At 39.5% G+C, this 17,611-nt stretch overlaps 1 protein-coding gene across 3 annotated transcripts; it reads right to left on the reverse strand.

The window, feature by feature from the left end:
• Window positions 1-2,403: 2,403 nt before the first annotated feature.
• LOC309692446 (plexin-C1-like) lies at window positions 2,404-12,638 on the reverse strand. 3 transcript variants are annotated; one of them, XM_082510942.1, is made up of 16 exons: window positions 11,441-12,636; window positions 11,035-11,157; window positions 9,675-9,809; window positions 9,500-9,600; window positions 9,315-9,420; window positions 9,073-9,235; window positions 8,823-8,925; window positions 8,559-8,634; window positions 8,130-8,171; window positions 7,884-8,017; window positions 7,190-7,369; window positions 6,427-6,535; window positions 4,240-4,419; window positions 3,989-4,156; window positions 3,274-3,370; window positions 2,404-2,658 (listed from the first exon to the last, which is right to left on the reverse strand). In XM_082510942.1, exons 1-16 carry the CDS (start codon window positions 12,443-12,445, stop codon window positions 2,573-2,575), a joined length of 2,808 nt encoding a protein of 935 aa, XP_082367068.1. In that variant the 5' UTR covers window positions 12,446-12,636; the 3' UTR covers window positions 2,404-2,572. The 3 variants fall into 3 exon arrangements, with proteins under 3 accessions (XP_082367068.1, XP_082367069.1, XP_082367067.1); XM_082510943.1 differs by lacking the exons at window positions 3,989-4,156; window positions 4,240-4,419; XM_082510941.1 differs by lacking the exons at window positions 2,404-2,658; window positions 3,274-3,370 and having other exon boundaries at window positions 3,406-4,156; window positions 11,441-12,638.
• Window positions 12,639-17,611: the final 4,973 nt, after the last annotated feature.

A 17,611-nucleotide genomic window follows, 5' to 3' on the forward strand; every position in this document is an offset into this window, starting at 1 on the left:
TAGCATGTTACCTTTGCAGGTAATGCTCTTCAGTCATTTTTAGCCTCAAACAGCAGGTGGGTTAAATACGTTTCCCTGTAATATCTGTTTATAAACATGTTTGGAATATTTCTTTGACATGATCATATGTTTGCGCTCTTTACTCTCACACACACAGTTTTATGGAGCTTTACCTTGACCAGACTCTGAGCAGTCAACAGTGAAGTATGTTGTCTCGAAGGCTTTGAGGCCCGTCTTTGCCACTCCAGGGTCAGAGACCTTCACCTTGTTTGGATGACAGCCCGCTCCGATATTCAGCTCCGATATTCATCTGTGGGCACAAACACCAAAACTCAAGAGACTTCTCAGTGAGAAGAAAAGACAATCCCTGCATGCCAGAGTGAAAGTGAGAGCGTGTGTGAGTGCATACTCACCCTGAACGGACTCTCGGGGATGTGAACGTCTCCCCAGGAGACCATCACAGTGTGCTTCACAGGCTTACGTGGGGTGTAGGTGCAGGCGTATGTGCTGTTGCCATTATCCTTAACCTGGACATGCACAGAATTACCTTCACCATCCTGTGCAGAAGACAAGGGATTAGTTCAATCAGATTTAACACACCGTATTTTTTGGACCATAAGGCACACCGGATTATAAAATGCATTAAGCGAAACAAAACAGTCAGATAAGTCAAACTTTACTTAACTCTTTCTTCTTGCTTCTTCCTGTTAGGTTTTGTATTGTTGATTGTCATTTATGCTTAGAAATATCTACTTCTATAGGCTTAGAGTTTTATAATAAGTTGTAGATTGGTAGAGGTTTGATCCTTAATAGTCTGCAAACTTTGTGTGCATTCCAGAGCACTCTGGGAGCATGGGAGAGGTCGTACCTTGTCTTATTGTTTTATGGTAGGATAAACGTACAGTATGCGTACCGAACCGAAAGCACTGTATCGAACGGTTCAATATCGATACGAGTATTGTTGCACCCCTAATATCTATGTAGGCAGGGAAATCTCATCTGAGCAAGATGAGTAAATCCAGCCCATTTCAAAGATGGTTGGACGACAACAGTCACAACAGACTCCTTTGCCATCTATTAGGCCAAAAATGCAAAATTTGAGGCCCGCCTCGCCAGTGTCAGAATCTACGCAACTGCCAGGCCTTTTCGCATGATTCGTGCCCCAGAAAGGCAAACCAACCTACTCCAGCCCTACCAGTTGTAATTACACAACGTGGTCTTGTCCCTCTGCCGCCCATTTGTAAAAAAGTTGAATATACAGTACATCCCAACCTCTTTTAAGAACTCCAAAGAAACCAAATGTAACACGCACCAATCAATTCCATCTGATCTCACTTTCACCCATTTCCATCAACAAGCTGTAATGCTGTACCTTAAGAGTTGTTTTTTTCCCAACTCACCCCAACTGGTAAATGGCCTGTATTTGTGTAGCGCTTTACTTAGCGGACCCTAAAGCGCTTTACACTGCATTCAGTCATCCACCCATTCCCACACACATTCACACACTGGTGATGGCAAGCTACATTGTAGCCACAGCTGTCCTGACAGGGCGCGCTGACCACCACCACTAGGCAACGGGTGAAGTGTCGTGCCCAAGGACACAACAACCGAGACTATCGGAGCCGGGGCTGGAACCGGCAACCTTCAGATTACAAAACGAACTGACAACTCATGAGCCACGATCGCCCCGTGGATTATGGTTTATTTTTTATGCTTCATTTAGTTAGTCCCGAGTTTATTCCATGTTACTTTCTTGCACATTTGGGTTCCCCTTGTGTCTTTGTCCTGTGTGTCCCTCTCTGTGTGTTTGGTGTATATGTGTGTGTCCTTGTGTCAAAATACTCCATGTTTCAGATTCTGAATTTAGTGTAAATAACATGAAAGCATCCATCCATCCTGCCTTGTATCAGTGGTTTGGGATGGTGGAGACAGTGTAATGGTGTTGGGAATATTTCTTTGGCAAACTTTAAACCTGGGCATTGTTTAAAAACCTTTAAACACAGTATTCATGCTGACCATGTCCAACCCTTCTCCACTGCAGTAACCTTGCAATGATATCATGGAGCAAAATCTGAGAGAAATGTTTCCAGCATCTTGTTGAATCTGTATCATGAAGAATTAAAGCAGTTCTGAGGCCAAAAGGGAGCCTAATCCAGTACTCCATCTATCTCCAAATAGACAGATAGCATGTAGTAAGGCTTTATATGGCTTTAGAGCCAAGAAGTACATATGTGACTTTCACTTAAGAGAAAGAGAAGTAACATACTATCTATTACAATAACTCTTATTGTTCTAAACATGCAAAAGGTTTAACATACAATGTAAAAGTCTAAGACATGTAATTTTGTCTGAAATATACAATTCCAACAATTGGTTCAGTCAGAGAACTATCACAAAAGCAGATATCAGAAAAATCTTTAATAGGATAGTGCTTGAACAAAATAATTCAACATTTCAAGAAAAGCCTTAATTAGTTTTATGTTTATATGACTCATGAAAAATATATGAAAGTACAAAAAATATATAACAACTGGAAAAATCAACTTTTAGTACAGCAACTCCGTGAAGACTGTCAGTCAGCCAGCAGAGACAGGAAAGAAACTTTAAACGTTATTTCTGTGGCACGTCTCTTCCTCCACAGATACATAAACACCAGCACTGAAAGACAAACGGTAACTGATTTAAATCAAGCAGAAAACTAGAGAGTTGTGGAGTAGAAAAGGTTTTCATGTGGCTCTATAGTGTAGGTGTAGGGGTTTACACACTTGCCTAATAAACAAAAGGTCCTTGGTTTCATTCTGAGAGTAGACACAAATGGGGCTTCAAATGGCATAAAACCAAATAGAATTTGTCTCACTAACCACTTTGGAGACTTGTGACATGTGAACTTAGCTTTAAAAACATCTATATAGCATGTTAGACAGCCCAGTTTGAAAGGACTGATAGCTTGTGCCAAGGAGGTTAATTATCATTTGTATAGCTCTTTTGTTTAGGACTTTTAACAAGCAGTTAAGGACAACTAACCATGTATCAGACACACTTAACTGACTATGACAAAATAAACCATTGAAAGGCCATTGTTCCTTTGGAGCCTGATTCCCTAAAAGGAATCTATAGCTAACAGCTAAACGAACTATAACGCTAGCATTAGTGTCGGCTCTGCAAAGTATTTCTGGTACAATGCAATACAATACAATGCGAACAGCGACACTGAAACTAAGAAAAAAAAATCCTAGTCATAAAATAAAAAGCTGATGTATCAAAATCACTTACCAGCAATAACACAGGGTATCAACAGCAAAAGCAGCAATAGAAGGTGTGATGAAGGCCGAGGCTTACTGAGGCTTACGGTCCTGCTACCATACTTTATCTAGAAAACATTAAGGAAAGTCTCAATAGAGCAGCAGGTCAGAGATTTTCAAAATATTATTCATACAGTAAAAATCATAATGTCAAACAGGCTGTAAATAATGTTGTACAAGGATAGTTGACGTTATGTTAAAAGCAAAGAGCAGTTACATCATGCATCCATTCTGATTGATTGTGCTCCGCGTGAAGCTCAGTGAATAAGAATATTTATAGCACTATTTGTCTTTGAACCTAATCACTTGATATTATATCTGAAAGATATCATTTCAGTGCCTAAACCATTAGCAGAGTACTGCACCGTGGAGCTCTTATCACAATGATCCAGTCTTTAAGTGATGACGTATGAACCCTGCTTCCTGGTCCAAACCTCTCCATGTTAATTAAGGCTGTTGTGTTTTTAAAGTGTTTTAATGCTTTGTATCTTGTTCTGCTTAATCTGAACAATGAAAGAATTTAGACAGTTTTTAACTCTCAGTGATGCCGCAGTGTTTGTTTGACTTTGGGACCTGAAGTGGAGTTTGGACCCAGAAATGGCTATTGATGTCAGACTTAAAGACCGGATAGGTATGTTTGTCTGTCCATAAACAGTGCCTCGTGTTAGTATGAAAGAAAGATTTACCAACAACAGCTGAAATTCAACGTCGGGTGGGTTTTTAACCTCACAAGTGAAAGAGTGAGTCTCATCACTGGTTTTGTTTGTTTCCATGGCGCAGCGGTATTCCTTACTGTCTTGAACGCCCCACACTGATAACTCTGCTGTTGTCATTTCCAGTTTATCGACCTTTTTCTAAAACAACAACACAAGCAAAGACTGATGTTCTACGAGCTGATGTCACATGTTTGTGAATGTGCGATTTAAACATGCATTACCCGTATAGTGATGTGAACACTGTTTCCTGTCCTTGTGGCTGTGAAGCTGATAAACTCAGGGTCTGGATAGTAGGACATGTTTGTGGAGCAGGCCAAGGTTTGATTAGCTACTTTCAAAAACACAGTGCTGCTAGAAATCCCAGGACTGTTTTCAGCTGAAGGTGAGTCATAGGTGAGACTCTGCAATGAATTACATTTTTATATAAATCATAGACTCTTTATATAGCTAGCATGGTATGGTCATGATGGTGACATGATAAACAATGTCAATCACAGAATCAGAAGCGCCTCAACATCTATATTTCTAATGATTCAGCTTCTCTCCACAACTTGTTTTGTGCCAAATAATCTTACCGGTTACCCTCAATCTTCAACAAGGTGTTTATTTTAACCTTGCCTTTTTATTTTAATTTGACTTTGATTTTTCTGATTACTGCATTTTTGTAATATCGTTGTTTTCTGAAACAATTCAACTTGATACACTACAGGAAAACTACAATATGTTTATTGTTTGGTTTTTTTCATTTGATTTTTAGACAGTACATGCTACACTGTTCCAAAAAATAGTAATGTCAAATTATTTTACTGTGTATTTTACAGTTGTGTACTGTTTTTCTAGAATATCATTACATTTACATAAGTAGACTGTGATCTGACACGTCAAATGTAAAATAACATAACATCACTGTAAATGTAATAAAACACAATTTACTTGTTTGTTAAATATATTTTGTTGTACATATGCATATCTAGATCGTAAAAATACATCCAGAAATGTCTCCCATCATGCCTTGGGACATGTGCTGCTGTTTAGATGTTCTTGTTTTATTGTTTATGGTTACGTTACTTTAAACTGTTATCTTGAATGTTGTGTTTACGCCGTGGTGCAGTGTTACTGACAGTTGTTGTTTTGTAGAGAGAGTGCTGTACCATGAGTGACTTCTGTTGTGCTGTTGTTGAACCTTGAGGCACATTGTTGCATCGGCAAATGTTTTAATAAGGAGCTCCCCTACCAGCTTGGGGTTAAATAACAAGCTCAATCTCTCTCTGTGAGCTTCTTTGTTAAGATTTCTCTGCATGCCACAGTGTAAAACATTGCACGGACACGCGCTGCTAATTATATATGAAGGTATTCTACTGTGCATTTTACAGTAATGTTCTGTTCTTCTAGAATATCATTAAAGTTACGTAAATAGACTTTGACTTCTCATTTTGAATGTAAATTAACGTTAAATCACTGTAATGTAATACAACATAATTTTCTTGATTATTAAATTTATCTGTCTGTACATATGCATATTTAGATTGTTAAAATACATTCACAAATGTATCATGATTTCACAAATATCTGTCCGTTATTTGAAAGATTGAACTGTTGAATTCAAATGTAATGCTATGGAAAAGTATATAACATGATTCCTATAAGCTTGTGTTACATCACATAAGTATTATTATCTTTGCTATTTAGGGCGTTTGTAGCTCAAGAGTTGGCAGCTCGCCTTGTGATCAGAAGATTGCCGGTTCGCGCCCCGGCTCAGACACTCTCAGCCGTTGTGCCCATGGTCAAGACTCTTCACCTCCCGCCTATTAGTGATGGCCAAAGGGGCCAATGGTGCGATATGGCACCCTCGCCTCTGTCCCAGGGCATGCAATCCATTATTATTTAAACCAACTGTTAACTGTATATTTCTGTACATTTACGTATTATGATTCATATTTCCACATTCATTGACCTTGTTTATAGGTAATTTCATTGTTTGATCGCATAAAAATGTTCCTAATTTAATGTCTAAAAGCACTTGGAAAAGGCAGAATCCCATGTCAAATTAGCGCAAGATTATTTTCATTACTGAAAATAACCGTATTTTTATGGGAAAGTTATTTTATGTTATTTTACGGTCGTATTTTGGCACCCCAGCTGCCGGAATATTACCGTTTTTTTAAGATGTTTTTTTTAACAGTGTAACACAGCATAGAGTGTGGGGTTCAGAGCTGTTTTGGTGGCACAAAAAGAGGATGGTACTTTTATTGTTGTGTTATGGGTTAAGAGTAAGCTTCAAGCTGCAAGTCTGTGCATATGTACAGATGACATACTGTAAGAAGATTACTCAAGAGCTTTGGCATGCAGTGAGAGGGTGTATGTCATGTATAATAACTGTACTGGACACTGTGTGTGTACAGACCCACCTGGTAGCTGCTGTTTTTGGGAAGTGCAACTTCCTGCATGGCATGGCTGTGTACAATGCCTTCAACAAACTTCAGGTGGGACCCCCTGACTGTGATCTTCCTGTTCCCACTGCAGGACACAGAGAGCATAATTTTAGTCACAGCAGAGAACCTTTCAAAAGAATTTTGATTACAGTGACTCTAATTTGACAGCAAAACAATAGTTGACCACTGCTACTTAAGACACTGGTTACTCTTATATGTATTTGAGTATATATAAGAACAACCTGAGGATAATGAGGATAATCAGATATGATGCTGCAGACCAAAGTGTCTGATGGACTGAAACAAAGCATTAATGGATCACAGTAGTATTATTGGAGAGTTTAAGTACCAAACCAACGTGGTGGATCATTTCTTAATGGAAGAAGAAAATGCAAGATAAAAAAAGAAGACTTCCTATGCAATACCAGTATGTGCGACCTCTGTAGAACGAGAAGGTTTAGTGTTTGTGAAAAAAGCTGAGAAAAAAGAGCAGATTTTAGATCCATTTTCTTTAGCACAGTGGTATATTTGTGATAAACAAGCAAGTTCTAGTTTCAGAAGACAATATGTTACAGGCAGTGCACTGCTTGTGTCACTTTAGGTGTGCTGCAGCTTCTGTGAAAGTTTCAGTTCCTCTGCCTCAGAGTTTGGTACTAATAACTAAAGTGAACTTGGGTATTTTTTCAGGTGACCTGTTCCCCAAAAACACGTTGGGTGGTTTCAGTTAAATTAAGTGTACCTTATCCAGCTGCTGCTTGGAGTAGCGTTTGTACAGGATGGTGATGACAAGTATGTGATGTTAGCTTCGCCGTGGCAACTACCATCTGGGAGGAGAACACATACATTGACCACACCTTTGATATCTGTGCTGGGAATGTGGAACGTCACACTGACACCAGAGTTGTCCCAAACAGGAGACCTGACCAGAACACACACACAGAGCGAGAAAAGTCATCACTAAGATCATCATATTATGCAGAAAATCTGAACACAGACAAAAACTGATCAGTAAAATCTTCCACAGTATAATTAAGGATTTGTTTGTATGAAGAAATGTGTTTTCCAAACTTAACGCATCTACTGTGATTATAAAATATCCTGAGGAATCCTTTTAACACAGCAACTGACAGCGATGGACTTCTTCAAAGCAAAAGCACAGGAAGCACGGCGGAGTTTCATTTTTCCACTCTGATACCAAACAGTCTCTCTGAGCACCGACACTGAGAGGCAAATAGTGCATCACTCGTACCTGTACTTTCTGCAGCCTCTTCCAAAGCTAAAAGCTGTAAAGCTAAAGTTTTTTTTTTCAATTGTCAAAATTAAATTGTAGAATATTCAGTTTTAAATATGTCTCCCTGTTTGGAATTGTTTCTACACTTTAATAAATTCTTTCTAGTCCAGGAATCATCTTAGTTATCTGTAAAGTGACTCACTCTTTTGGAGCACAGTCAGTGTGCGTCTGGATCCTCACTCCTGACACGTCACCAAGGTTATGACCTAATAACACAGCATGGTTTGTGCCATACAACGACACCACATTGGGAGTGATGGAGAAGATCTCTGGGATCTGAAGGTGAAACAAAAAAATAATCAGATTAAAATAATTTCCTTCTTCTGCCATTAAAACCTCTACTGGATCAGTATCAGAAGAACAATAAAAAAAAGAGCATTACACTCACAGAAAAGTTCTTCCCAGACTCCAACGTTTGGCAAACACTTTCCTGTAGCAGAGAATGAATTTATCCTTGAATCACAACACTGTGCAGATGCTATTAGAGCTGATCTCAGACATGTTGTAGCTAACATTAGCTTTGTTCAAAACGTTTAAATGGTAGGAAACAACTAACCTGAGTATTTCCATTTAGAAACTGAAGTGAATCCTTTTACAATGAGGGAAATCTAAACTCTATTCATCAACTAGTCTAGCCTCATGACCTACTGCAAATGACACTGAAGAAAATCTGAATTTTTAAGCAGAGTTTATGTCTCACTTTCTACACATTTACGCAATATTGTTGGATTGGAAATGTTCCATACAACAAATGCACAACATGAAATGTGAAAAACTGCTACAGAAATCCATAAAAATACGATAGTTTCATTATTACATCAGTCTCTCCTTGGTTAGCCCAGGAACAGCTGTTTCTGCTCCAACCACAACCAGCCTTGATACACTGCTGACACCTGAACAGAAAACAATCATATAGGATCAGAGGACTTTGAATGTGCCTCATAGAACTACTCATAAGATTCACTTATTTTATTTCATCATATTTATTTTGTATGACTAGGACATGGTTATTTTATAAGTCATGGGAATGATTATTTCAGTCTATGATTATTTGTTATCTTTATAATCTGACTGGACTTACAAGATAGAAGTTGGAGGTCCATGGATGTCAGAGCAGTTGGTTAATTTCATTTGTTCTGACAGGAGTATTTTTCCAAGCCTAAACTTTACTGTGACATGCAGGCCTGTAAAATAAATATATATATATATTAAATGATGAATTTCAAATGAGTTGGACCAATATATAATAATAAACAACAAAAGATTCAACTCAATTTGTCAAATGTTTCAAATCAATACATTCCTGGGATTATTTATCAAAAGTGACAAACCATCAGGAGGAAGTGTGTGATCAGACAGGTAGCAGGTGCACTGGGGGAACCGTGGAGGGTTATTCCCAATACAAAGGTGGCCAGAAATTGCAGAGAACTGGCAGGTGAAGTCAGACGATACTTTCTGGCCCAAAGTCAGGTGTGTGTGGATTTTCAGTGAGATCTAAAACCGGAAGGACATAACTGAACAATAAATGAAAACCAGAAATTATCACAGTCCTGAGTGTGTTTGTAAGCTGTACCTGTCCGTTTGTGTCCTTTTCAACTTTGTGGGAAATCATTTTGTGTTGGGACTCATCAGGAATGGACAGCCAGTCTGAATCTGTGCAGTCATCTTCAAATGTGCAGCTGGGAGAAGAAGAAGAAGAAATGATCACCAAGTTCAAAATTGTTTGAAGACGTCAGCTGCAGATATTGTTTCTCTCACCTGCTTTTAGAGCCACACCAACCACAGTATGGATCCTGTGCAGACCAACACTCCTGCACATTTGTGTACGTGCTGCACTTTGACACAGGAACTCGCTTCACCTAGAACAACAAACACTTTAAAATGCAGCACAGGTACATGTGACGTTAAGATAATCAGTAAATAATATAAGTACCTGGTTTGTAAATGGCACATACACATGTTTATGACCCACTGGATCCAGATGCAATTTGAAAAACACTTTGTGGTCATCACTGGTCCTGTAGAGCACCGTGGGACAGGCAGCGTGATACTTCCTGTCCACAGACAGCTGACAACAAGAAGGTGATTATTTCTGAGACACTGTACTATTGTTTCTGTACTCAATGTTTTTTCTTCATTTATTTAAAATAAAATGCTTTGTTTATTGGTTTGTTTTTCTCAAATCAGAAGTATCAGAAGAGTGATTAATCTGTTTATACCTTGTTTCATGGGACAGTAAGCAGAATTTAAATCATCTGCAAATTGGATATACAGTATTGAGCAATATTTAATCAAAAAATCATGCAGAGACAATGTATCAAATGTTAAATGTTACAACTTGCATTCAGAAAAACCATACAGCTTCTACATCCCCATCATCATCAAGTTAATCTTTGTTTCATCTTTCCAAAGAATATTTTCCAGGTCAAAGCCAACTGTTTGAGGTCTCGTGTCCTTCCTGTCAATAAGTGCAAAATTATTTTTTGTATTTACATTCTTGAAGGCATCTCTTGATTTTAGAGTTTGATAAAGAGAGGTTCAAGACAGGTTAGTTCAAGACTAACCAATGAAACAATGCAGAGATTATCCACTGTAATGACCTTCTTCACTTGCACTTACATCTCTTTGGAGACCAAATGCTGAGTTCCAGTAAACAGGTTATAATATATTCCACTAAATAGCTAAATAAAGAACAAAGAATTCCCCACTCACTATTCTCATACTGTTTCCCTGCCTCTGAGAGTACACCTTTAATGGTTCAGGACTGGCTTCTATCTCTCTGGTATACGTTATTCAAGTGGCTGGCCAAAGCTGTGAGTCTTTGCGTGGAACACTCAGGTATGGACAGCTTGCTGCACTTATTAGCCATCTTGTTCTTCAACTCATCTTTTTGCATCTCCAGTAGTTGGCTAACTTCCCTCTGTGCTGACTTAGCCTCTATATTTGTGTTCTGCCTCATCAGTCTCTAGTTTTTATAGCAGTTGCTTCTTCCAGATGTTGGAACACTGAGCAACAAGTTGCTTTGTCATTAGTATAGATGTCGTGTGCCAAAGAATCCTCAAGTCCCACATCCTCTTCATGTAACCTCTTCTGCTGTGATTACTTGCTTAGTAGCATTCCAACTGCTCGCTATTCTCAGCAGTTATCGACATTTGCCTTTGTATTCCAGTTGCAAACACACTCATCAGTGTGTCCTGGTTCCTCAACACCTGATGCAGGCCTTGTTTATCAGAATGACTTTTGAGACCGTATGGTATTCAATTTCATATATAAAAAATTCCTTAATTCCTTACCTTAATGAGCAGCCCATCTTCTGTCCAAATATAGAAAACCATCCAGGCATTCTGCCTCACTGCCAGCACTGAGGTCATGTAGCTTTGCCTGAAGAGGACTGCCTTTGGTTTCAGGATCTTTGGCTGACGCAAACAAAACATGAGAAACCAGAAGACATGAACACTACTACTACTGAAAGCCTTATTGAAGCATCTTGCTGCGTTATTATCAAACTGACCCAAGTTTATTGATGTTATCTTTTGATAGAAGAATGTATGTGTGTGAGAGTGAAAGAATGAATTTTGGCTTGTACGGCCCCTCATATTAATGTTTTACTTGCATCACTGACCAGAGAAGATACTGGAGCAGCAGGTGAGAACAATATCAACAGTACAACCATTAAATCAGAGTTTAAAAAGCTCTCACCGTCACTTCTGATGGCACAGAGGTGTAGAAGTCTGGATCTCTGTCAGTGTTCCTGCTATAATCAGGGCTGATGTCAAACACCATCAGCTTGGTGTCGGTATCTCCTCCATCCACACTGAAAACGCCGCTCCAAAGCACCGGCTGCTCCCCCGGGATGACCGAGGAGGCCACAAGTCTGCTGCTTTGACTGTCAGAGACACTGAGAGTCGCGCCCCGCAGAGACTTGAGCGTATCAGTTTTGCTCTTTTCGCCTTCGAGCCAAATGAGACGGACTCTGTTTGTTTGAGCTGAGAGCGCGTTGGAGAACAAATAGATGGTTGAATTGATCTGAAACCCGTCAACAAACTCCACATCACCTTTACTTTTGATCCCAGGTGTGCCTGAAGCTCCATCAGTTAGAGAAAATATACCTCCACCCTGTTTGTCATCTGCATCCTGAAGATTGACAGTCTGCCGATTAATACCACACTTGTTGTTTTCGGGCTTTTCTGTGTTTTGTTGGATCGCGGTCAGAATGTAAGTGTCAGCCTGAGTTTTCTTCTTCACATCCACCAGAAAGCTGACTGACCTGCTGCTGCGCTTCAGAGGTCCCACCTGGATGTGTTCTCTGTGCAGAAGCTTGGAGATGTTCTTCAGGTCCAGAATCTCGCAGTGGCCGCAGTCATCGTCAGTCACACCGCAGCTGATCAGCGAGTCATTCTTTGTGAAAGGCAATAACACGTTGATGCTGAAAGTTGCGTTCCACTCAGCTGTGTCAGAAACCCGGTAAAACTGCACATCATCCTGCTGGTTTCCGGTCTTTAAGATTCCTCTCTGGGTCAGACTGTTGATCAAAGTCAAGTCGTGGCTCAGCTGGTACAGCCTCTCCTCTGTGGCGATGTAAAGCATGTTGGGGGTCACGACAAATTGGCGGATGTCTCCATCAAAGGTGAAGCCTTCATCCTCCTTCTGGCACAGACCCAGTTCTCCAGAGAGAACAGAAAGCAGAGCGAGCAGCAGGATCATCTTATAATAACGATAATTCTACCCAGGACATGCTCACACAGCGATGCTCTGCGTGGCACTCTGCTCTCTGACACTGTGTCTCTATACTTGTGCGTAAAGCTCAGAGCGCACAGCTGAAAAGAGAACTGCTGGAAGGAGGAGGGCTGGAGCGTGCCAAGCGAAAGTGAAAATATTTGAACATTTTCACTCAGCAGCTTTCGTCTCATTTCCACCCCGTACCTCTGTACAGGCCAAAGGAACCCAGATGTGTCCCATAGTCAGTTACTTTCTGCAGCAAGTTTGCTCACTACGGTTTACTTCTTACTGTTCCAAACATATTTAGTTTTAGTTTCAGTCTTAGTTTTGGTAATTTTTTAGTTATTATTGTATGGAGGTCTTATGTTAGAGGCAACAATCAGCAAAATCAGTACAGTATTACAATAAAAGCACACACTGTTGAAATAGTTGTGTAGAAATCTCAAAAAATATGTGCATCAAAGCCTCATAAAGCAAGTTCAGATTCAAATGTACCAAACTAACAAACACTAAGTGCATATTTTCACATGTTCATTTTAGTTTGTTAGTTTTCTAGCATCGTAAGATTGTTTCAGTTAGTTTTCAGTTTGGTCTAGTTTTGTTTTAGTTAACTAAAATGTTTTTGTTTTTTTTAATCACATTTTAGTTTTTAGTTTAGCTTTAGTTAACTATAACAACCTTGCAAGTTATACGATGATATCCATCTCAACAAGAATCAGAATCCAGAGTGGCTCGAAGCATTTCAGTTATAATCATTTCTCAACTGAATTCCCAGTCCATGTCATGTAGTATGGGTACTATTCAATCAAAAATCATGAAGCAATTCACTAATCGATAACATGTTTGTTACAATCTGTTTAATGCTGTACTTATTAACATCTGTCTGTCAGTTAATGTCAAATAAAAACAAACAGCGAAACTGAGTTTGATGTATTTTACTTTCCCCTTTAACAAATAAGGAAATTGAACTGTGGACATAATAAGAGGCGATTTGGTGTTAGTGTAAAGCCAGATTTGACCTAAATCAATGGAAATATATGAACTGAGAAATAATTCAGACACAAAAGCCATTCAGTCCTGAGTTTAGGAATGTAATGGAAACTCTCAGCTAAGGACACACTTAGAGGAGCTGAGACGTTAGCACAGGCAGAATTCTGATATGCGTTGTGTCTGGATCTAATGTGATGATCTTTCCATTGAACAAATGATGTGTCCACTGATTAACATGAGCAGAAGAAACCTCAGCCAACTTTTAAAAAATGTAATATAAAAACTTCCTACACGTTTTAACTTGAGAACAGCAACAGCGACATCTAGTGTCAGTGTTGGGAAGTACTTTTCTCTTATTTTCTGGCATGTGACGTTTTTCATTTGCAAAACCTGACCAAACAGATGGTGTGCCTTCTGACAAACATATGTATTTATTTTAAATACACAGTTCCAGCTATAATAAAAAAAAACAACACACTATACACTATGCAAAATAATTAAACACTAGGGAGCAGTGTTGGTCAAGTTACTTGAAAAAAGTAGTCAGTAACTAATTACCGATTACTCCCCCCCAAAAGTAATCCCGTTACTTTACTGATTACTTATTTTCAAAAGTAATTAATTACTTAGTTACTTGGTGATAAAGCGATAGATCTTTCAGCCCAATTCTACTTTTTCTACATAATCCATCATACAAAATGTAATCAAATGGAAAAGTTTCTTTTTAAAACTTGTTTTATTAGTTTTAACCTTTTAACTTTATGCATCAAGCAAAAATTTAATTATATGCAACATTCTCTGACTGGAAGAAATTTGTTAAACTTATTTTCTGCACATTCCAGCACATAAAATATATTTTTTTTGTGTGTGTGTTTACACTCACTCTTTCAAATACAGTGGGGCAAAAAAGTATTTAGTCAGCCACCGATTGTGCAAGTTCCCCCACTTAAAATGATGACAGAGGTCAGTAATTTGCACCAGAGGTACACTTCAACTGTGAGAGGCAGAATGTGAAAAAAAAATCCATGAATCCACATGGTAGGATTTGTAAAGAATTTATTCGTAAATTAGGGTGGACAATAAGTATTTGGTCACCTCAAACAAGGAAAATCTCTGGCTCTCACAGACCTGTAACGTCTTCTGTAAGAAGCTTTTCTGTCCCCCACTCGTTACCTGTATGAATGGCACCTGTTTGAACTCATCATCTGTATAAAAGACACCTGTCCACAGCCTCAAACAGTCAGACTCCAAACTCCGCCATGGCCAAGACCAAAGAGCTTTCGAAGGACACCAGGAAAAGTATTGTAGACCTGCACCAGACTGGGAAGAGTGAATCTACAATAGGCAAGCAGCTTGGTGTGAAAAAATCAACTGTGGGAGCAATCATCAGAAAATGGAAGACATACAAGACCACTGATAATCTCCCTCGATCTGGGGCTCCACGCAAGATCTCATCCCGTGGGGTCAAAATGATCATGAGAACGGTGAGCAAAGATCCCAGAACCACACGGGGGGACCTGGTGAATGACCTGCAGAGAGCTGGGACCAAAGTAACAAAGGTCACCATCAGTAACACACTACAACGGCAGGGAATCAAATCCCGCAGTGCCAGACGTGTTCCGCTGCTGAAGCCAGTGCATGTCCAGGCCCGTCTGAAGTTTGCCAGAGAGCACATGGATGATACAGCAGAGGATTGGGAGAATGTCATGTGGTCAGATGAAACCAAAGTAGAACTTTTTGGTATAAACTCAACTCGTCGTGTTTGGAGGAAGAAGAATACTGAGTTGCATCCCAAGAACACCATACCTACTGTGAAGCATGGGGGTGGAAACATCATGCTATGGGGCTGTTTTTCTGCCAAGGGGACAGGACGACTGATCCGTGTTAAGGACAGAATGAATGGGGCCATGTATCGTGAGATTTTGAGCCAAAACCTCCTTCCATCAGTGAGAACTTTGAAGATGAAACGAGGCTGGGTCTTCCAACATGACAATGATCCAAAACAAACCGCCCGGGCAACAAAGGAGTGGCTCCGTAAGAAGCATTTGAAAGTCCTGGAGTGGCCTAGCCAGTCTCCAGACCTCAACCCCATAGAAAATCTGTGGCGGGAGTTGAAAGTCCGTGTTGCTCGGCGACAGCCCCAAAACATCACTGCTCTCGAGAAGATCTGCATGGAGGAATGGGCCAAAATACCAGCTACTGTGTGTGCAAACCTGGTGAAGACCTATAGTAAACGTTTGACCTCTGTTATTGCCAACAAAGGTTATGTTACAAAGTATTGAGTTGTATTTTTGTTATTGACCAAATACTTATTTTCCACCCTGATTTATGAATAAATTCTTTACAAATCCTACCATGTGGATTCATGGATTTTTTTTTTCACATTCTGTCTCTCACAGTTGAAGTGTACCTGTGGTGCAAATTACTGACCTCTGTCATCATTTTAGGTGGGGGAACTTGCACAATCGGTGGCTGACTAAATACTTTTTTGCCCCACTGTAGATGCAAGTAAAACACAGCAGAAAATAAATGACATCAAAGACTAGCAGTCCTGTTGCTCTATTTTCACCTGTAAAGCAGGAATAGGGTAGGCGGAGGTTTACCCTGGTGCAGGTGTGCCGCAGCGGTCAGTGGAAGAATCCGCGAGTTTCTCTGTGAATTTCCCATTACATCATAGCGCACTCAGTGCTTGCTTGGAAGTTTAGGGGTTTTTTTCGGTGTAAAAAGAAGTTTTCTTCCCACGCACAACGGACACTAATGTTTTTGTCACTTTTTATGGAATCAAACTCCAAATAAGGTCAGTACTTCCACGCTTTAAACACTGCACGCTCATACTCTCTCCCGCACTCGATATATGATGCACTGTTGATCTGCACACAGCTGTTGTCACGAACGTCGCACTCGCTTACGTCACTGTCATGAGACATTCTTGCAAAAAAATCACGGTTTTAGTAACGCAGCGTTCCTACGGGAAAGTAACAGTAATCTAATTACCGTTTTTGCAATAGTAATCCCTTACTTTACTCGTTACCTGAAAAAAGTAATCAGATTACAGTAACACGTTACAAGTAACATCTCTGCTAGGGAGAACCCTTTATTTGCATTGTGGAAGGAATTTACATCAATGCCTGCTTCCAAAACATATGAAAAAGAAATTACATGAAACAACTAAAATGCATATTTATACTATCACAAGGGCAACAGCCTGAAGTTATGCCTGAATTGTGAGGTTACCGATTAACCAAAATATGGGAAGGAAAAAATAACTCCTTGGTGACCTGGCACATGAATCCAAAGTATGTAAGTTTCTTCCAACTTCACTTGTGTTTAAGGTACAGTAGCTCATTTTTAGGATATTTAATAGAAATAAAGAATGCTGTACTCGTGTGTATATATATATATATATATATATATATATATATATACATATATATATATATAAAAACAAAAAACACCCAGCACGCCCCTGCGGGCGGTTTATCCTTCAAGCTCGGGTCCTCTACCAGAGGCCTGGGAGCTTGAGGGTCCTGCGCAGTATCTTAGCTGTTCCCAGGACTGCGCTCTTCTGGACAGAGATCTCCGATGTTATTCCCGGGATCTGCTGGAGCCACTCGCCTAGCTTGGGAGTCACCGCACCTAGTGCTCCGATTACCACGGGGACCACCGTTACCTTCACCCTCCACATCCTCTCGAGCTCTTCTCTGAGCCCTTGGTATTTCTCCAGCTTCTCGTGTTCCTTCTTCCTGATATTGCTGTCATTCGGAACCGCTACATCGATCACTACAGCCGTCTTCTTCTGTTTGTCTACCACCACTATGTCCGGTTGGTTAGCCACCACCATTTATATATATATATATATATATATATATATATATATATATATATATATATATACATATATATATATATATATATATATATATATATATATATATATACCAATACCAATCATATATATATATGATTGGTATTTAATTATGTCTTCCCAGAAAATTCTCTTGAAATTTGAGTTATTTGTGGGATGTTGTGCACAAGCATACTCCAAAGCTATAATGAGATTCTGGTGTATATTATTATATTTGGTGTTTTGTTTTTGTTTTTTATAATTTTTATTAAAAAAATACATCAAGAGGTCATAAACAGAGGGAGAACACACCATGG

This window comes from Aulonocara stuartgranti, assembly GCF_965226115.1.
Source record: "Aulonocara stuartgranti genome assembly, chromosome: 17".
Lineage (NCBI taxonomy): Eukaryota > Metazoa > Chordata > Actinopteri > Cichliformes > Cichlidae > Aulonocara > Aulonocara stuartgranti.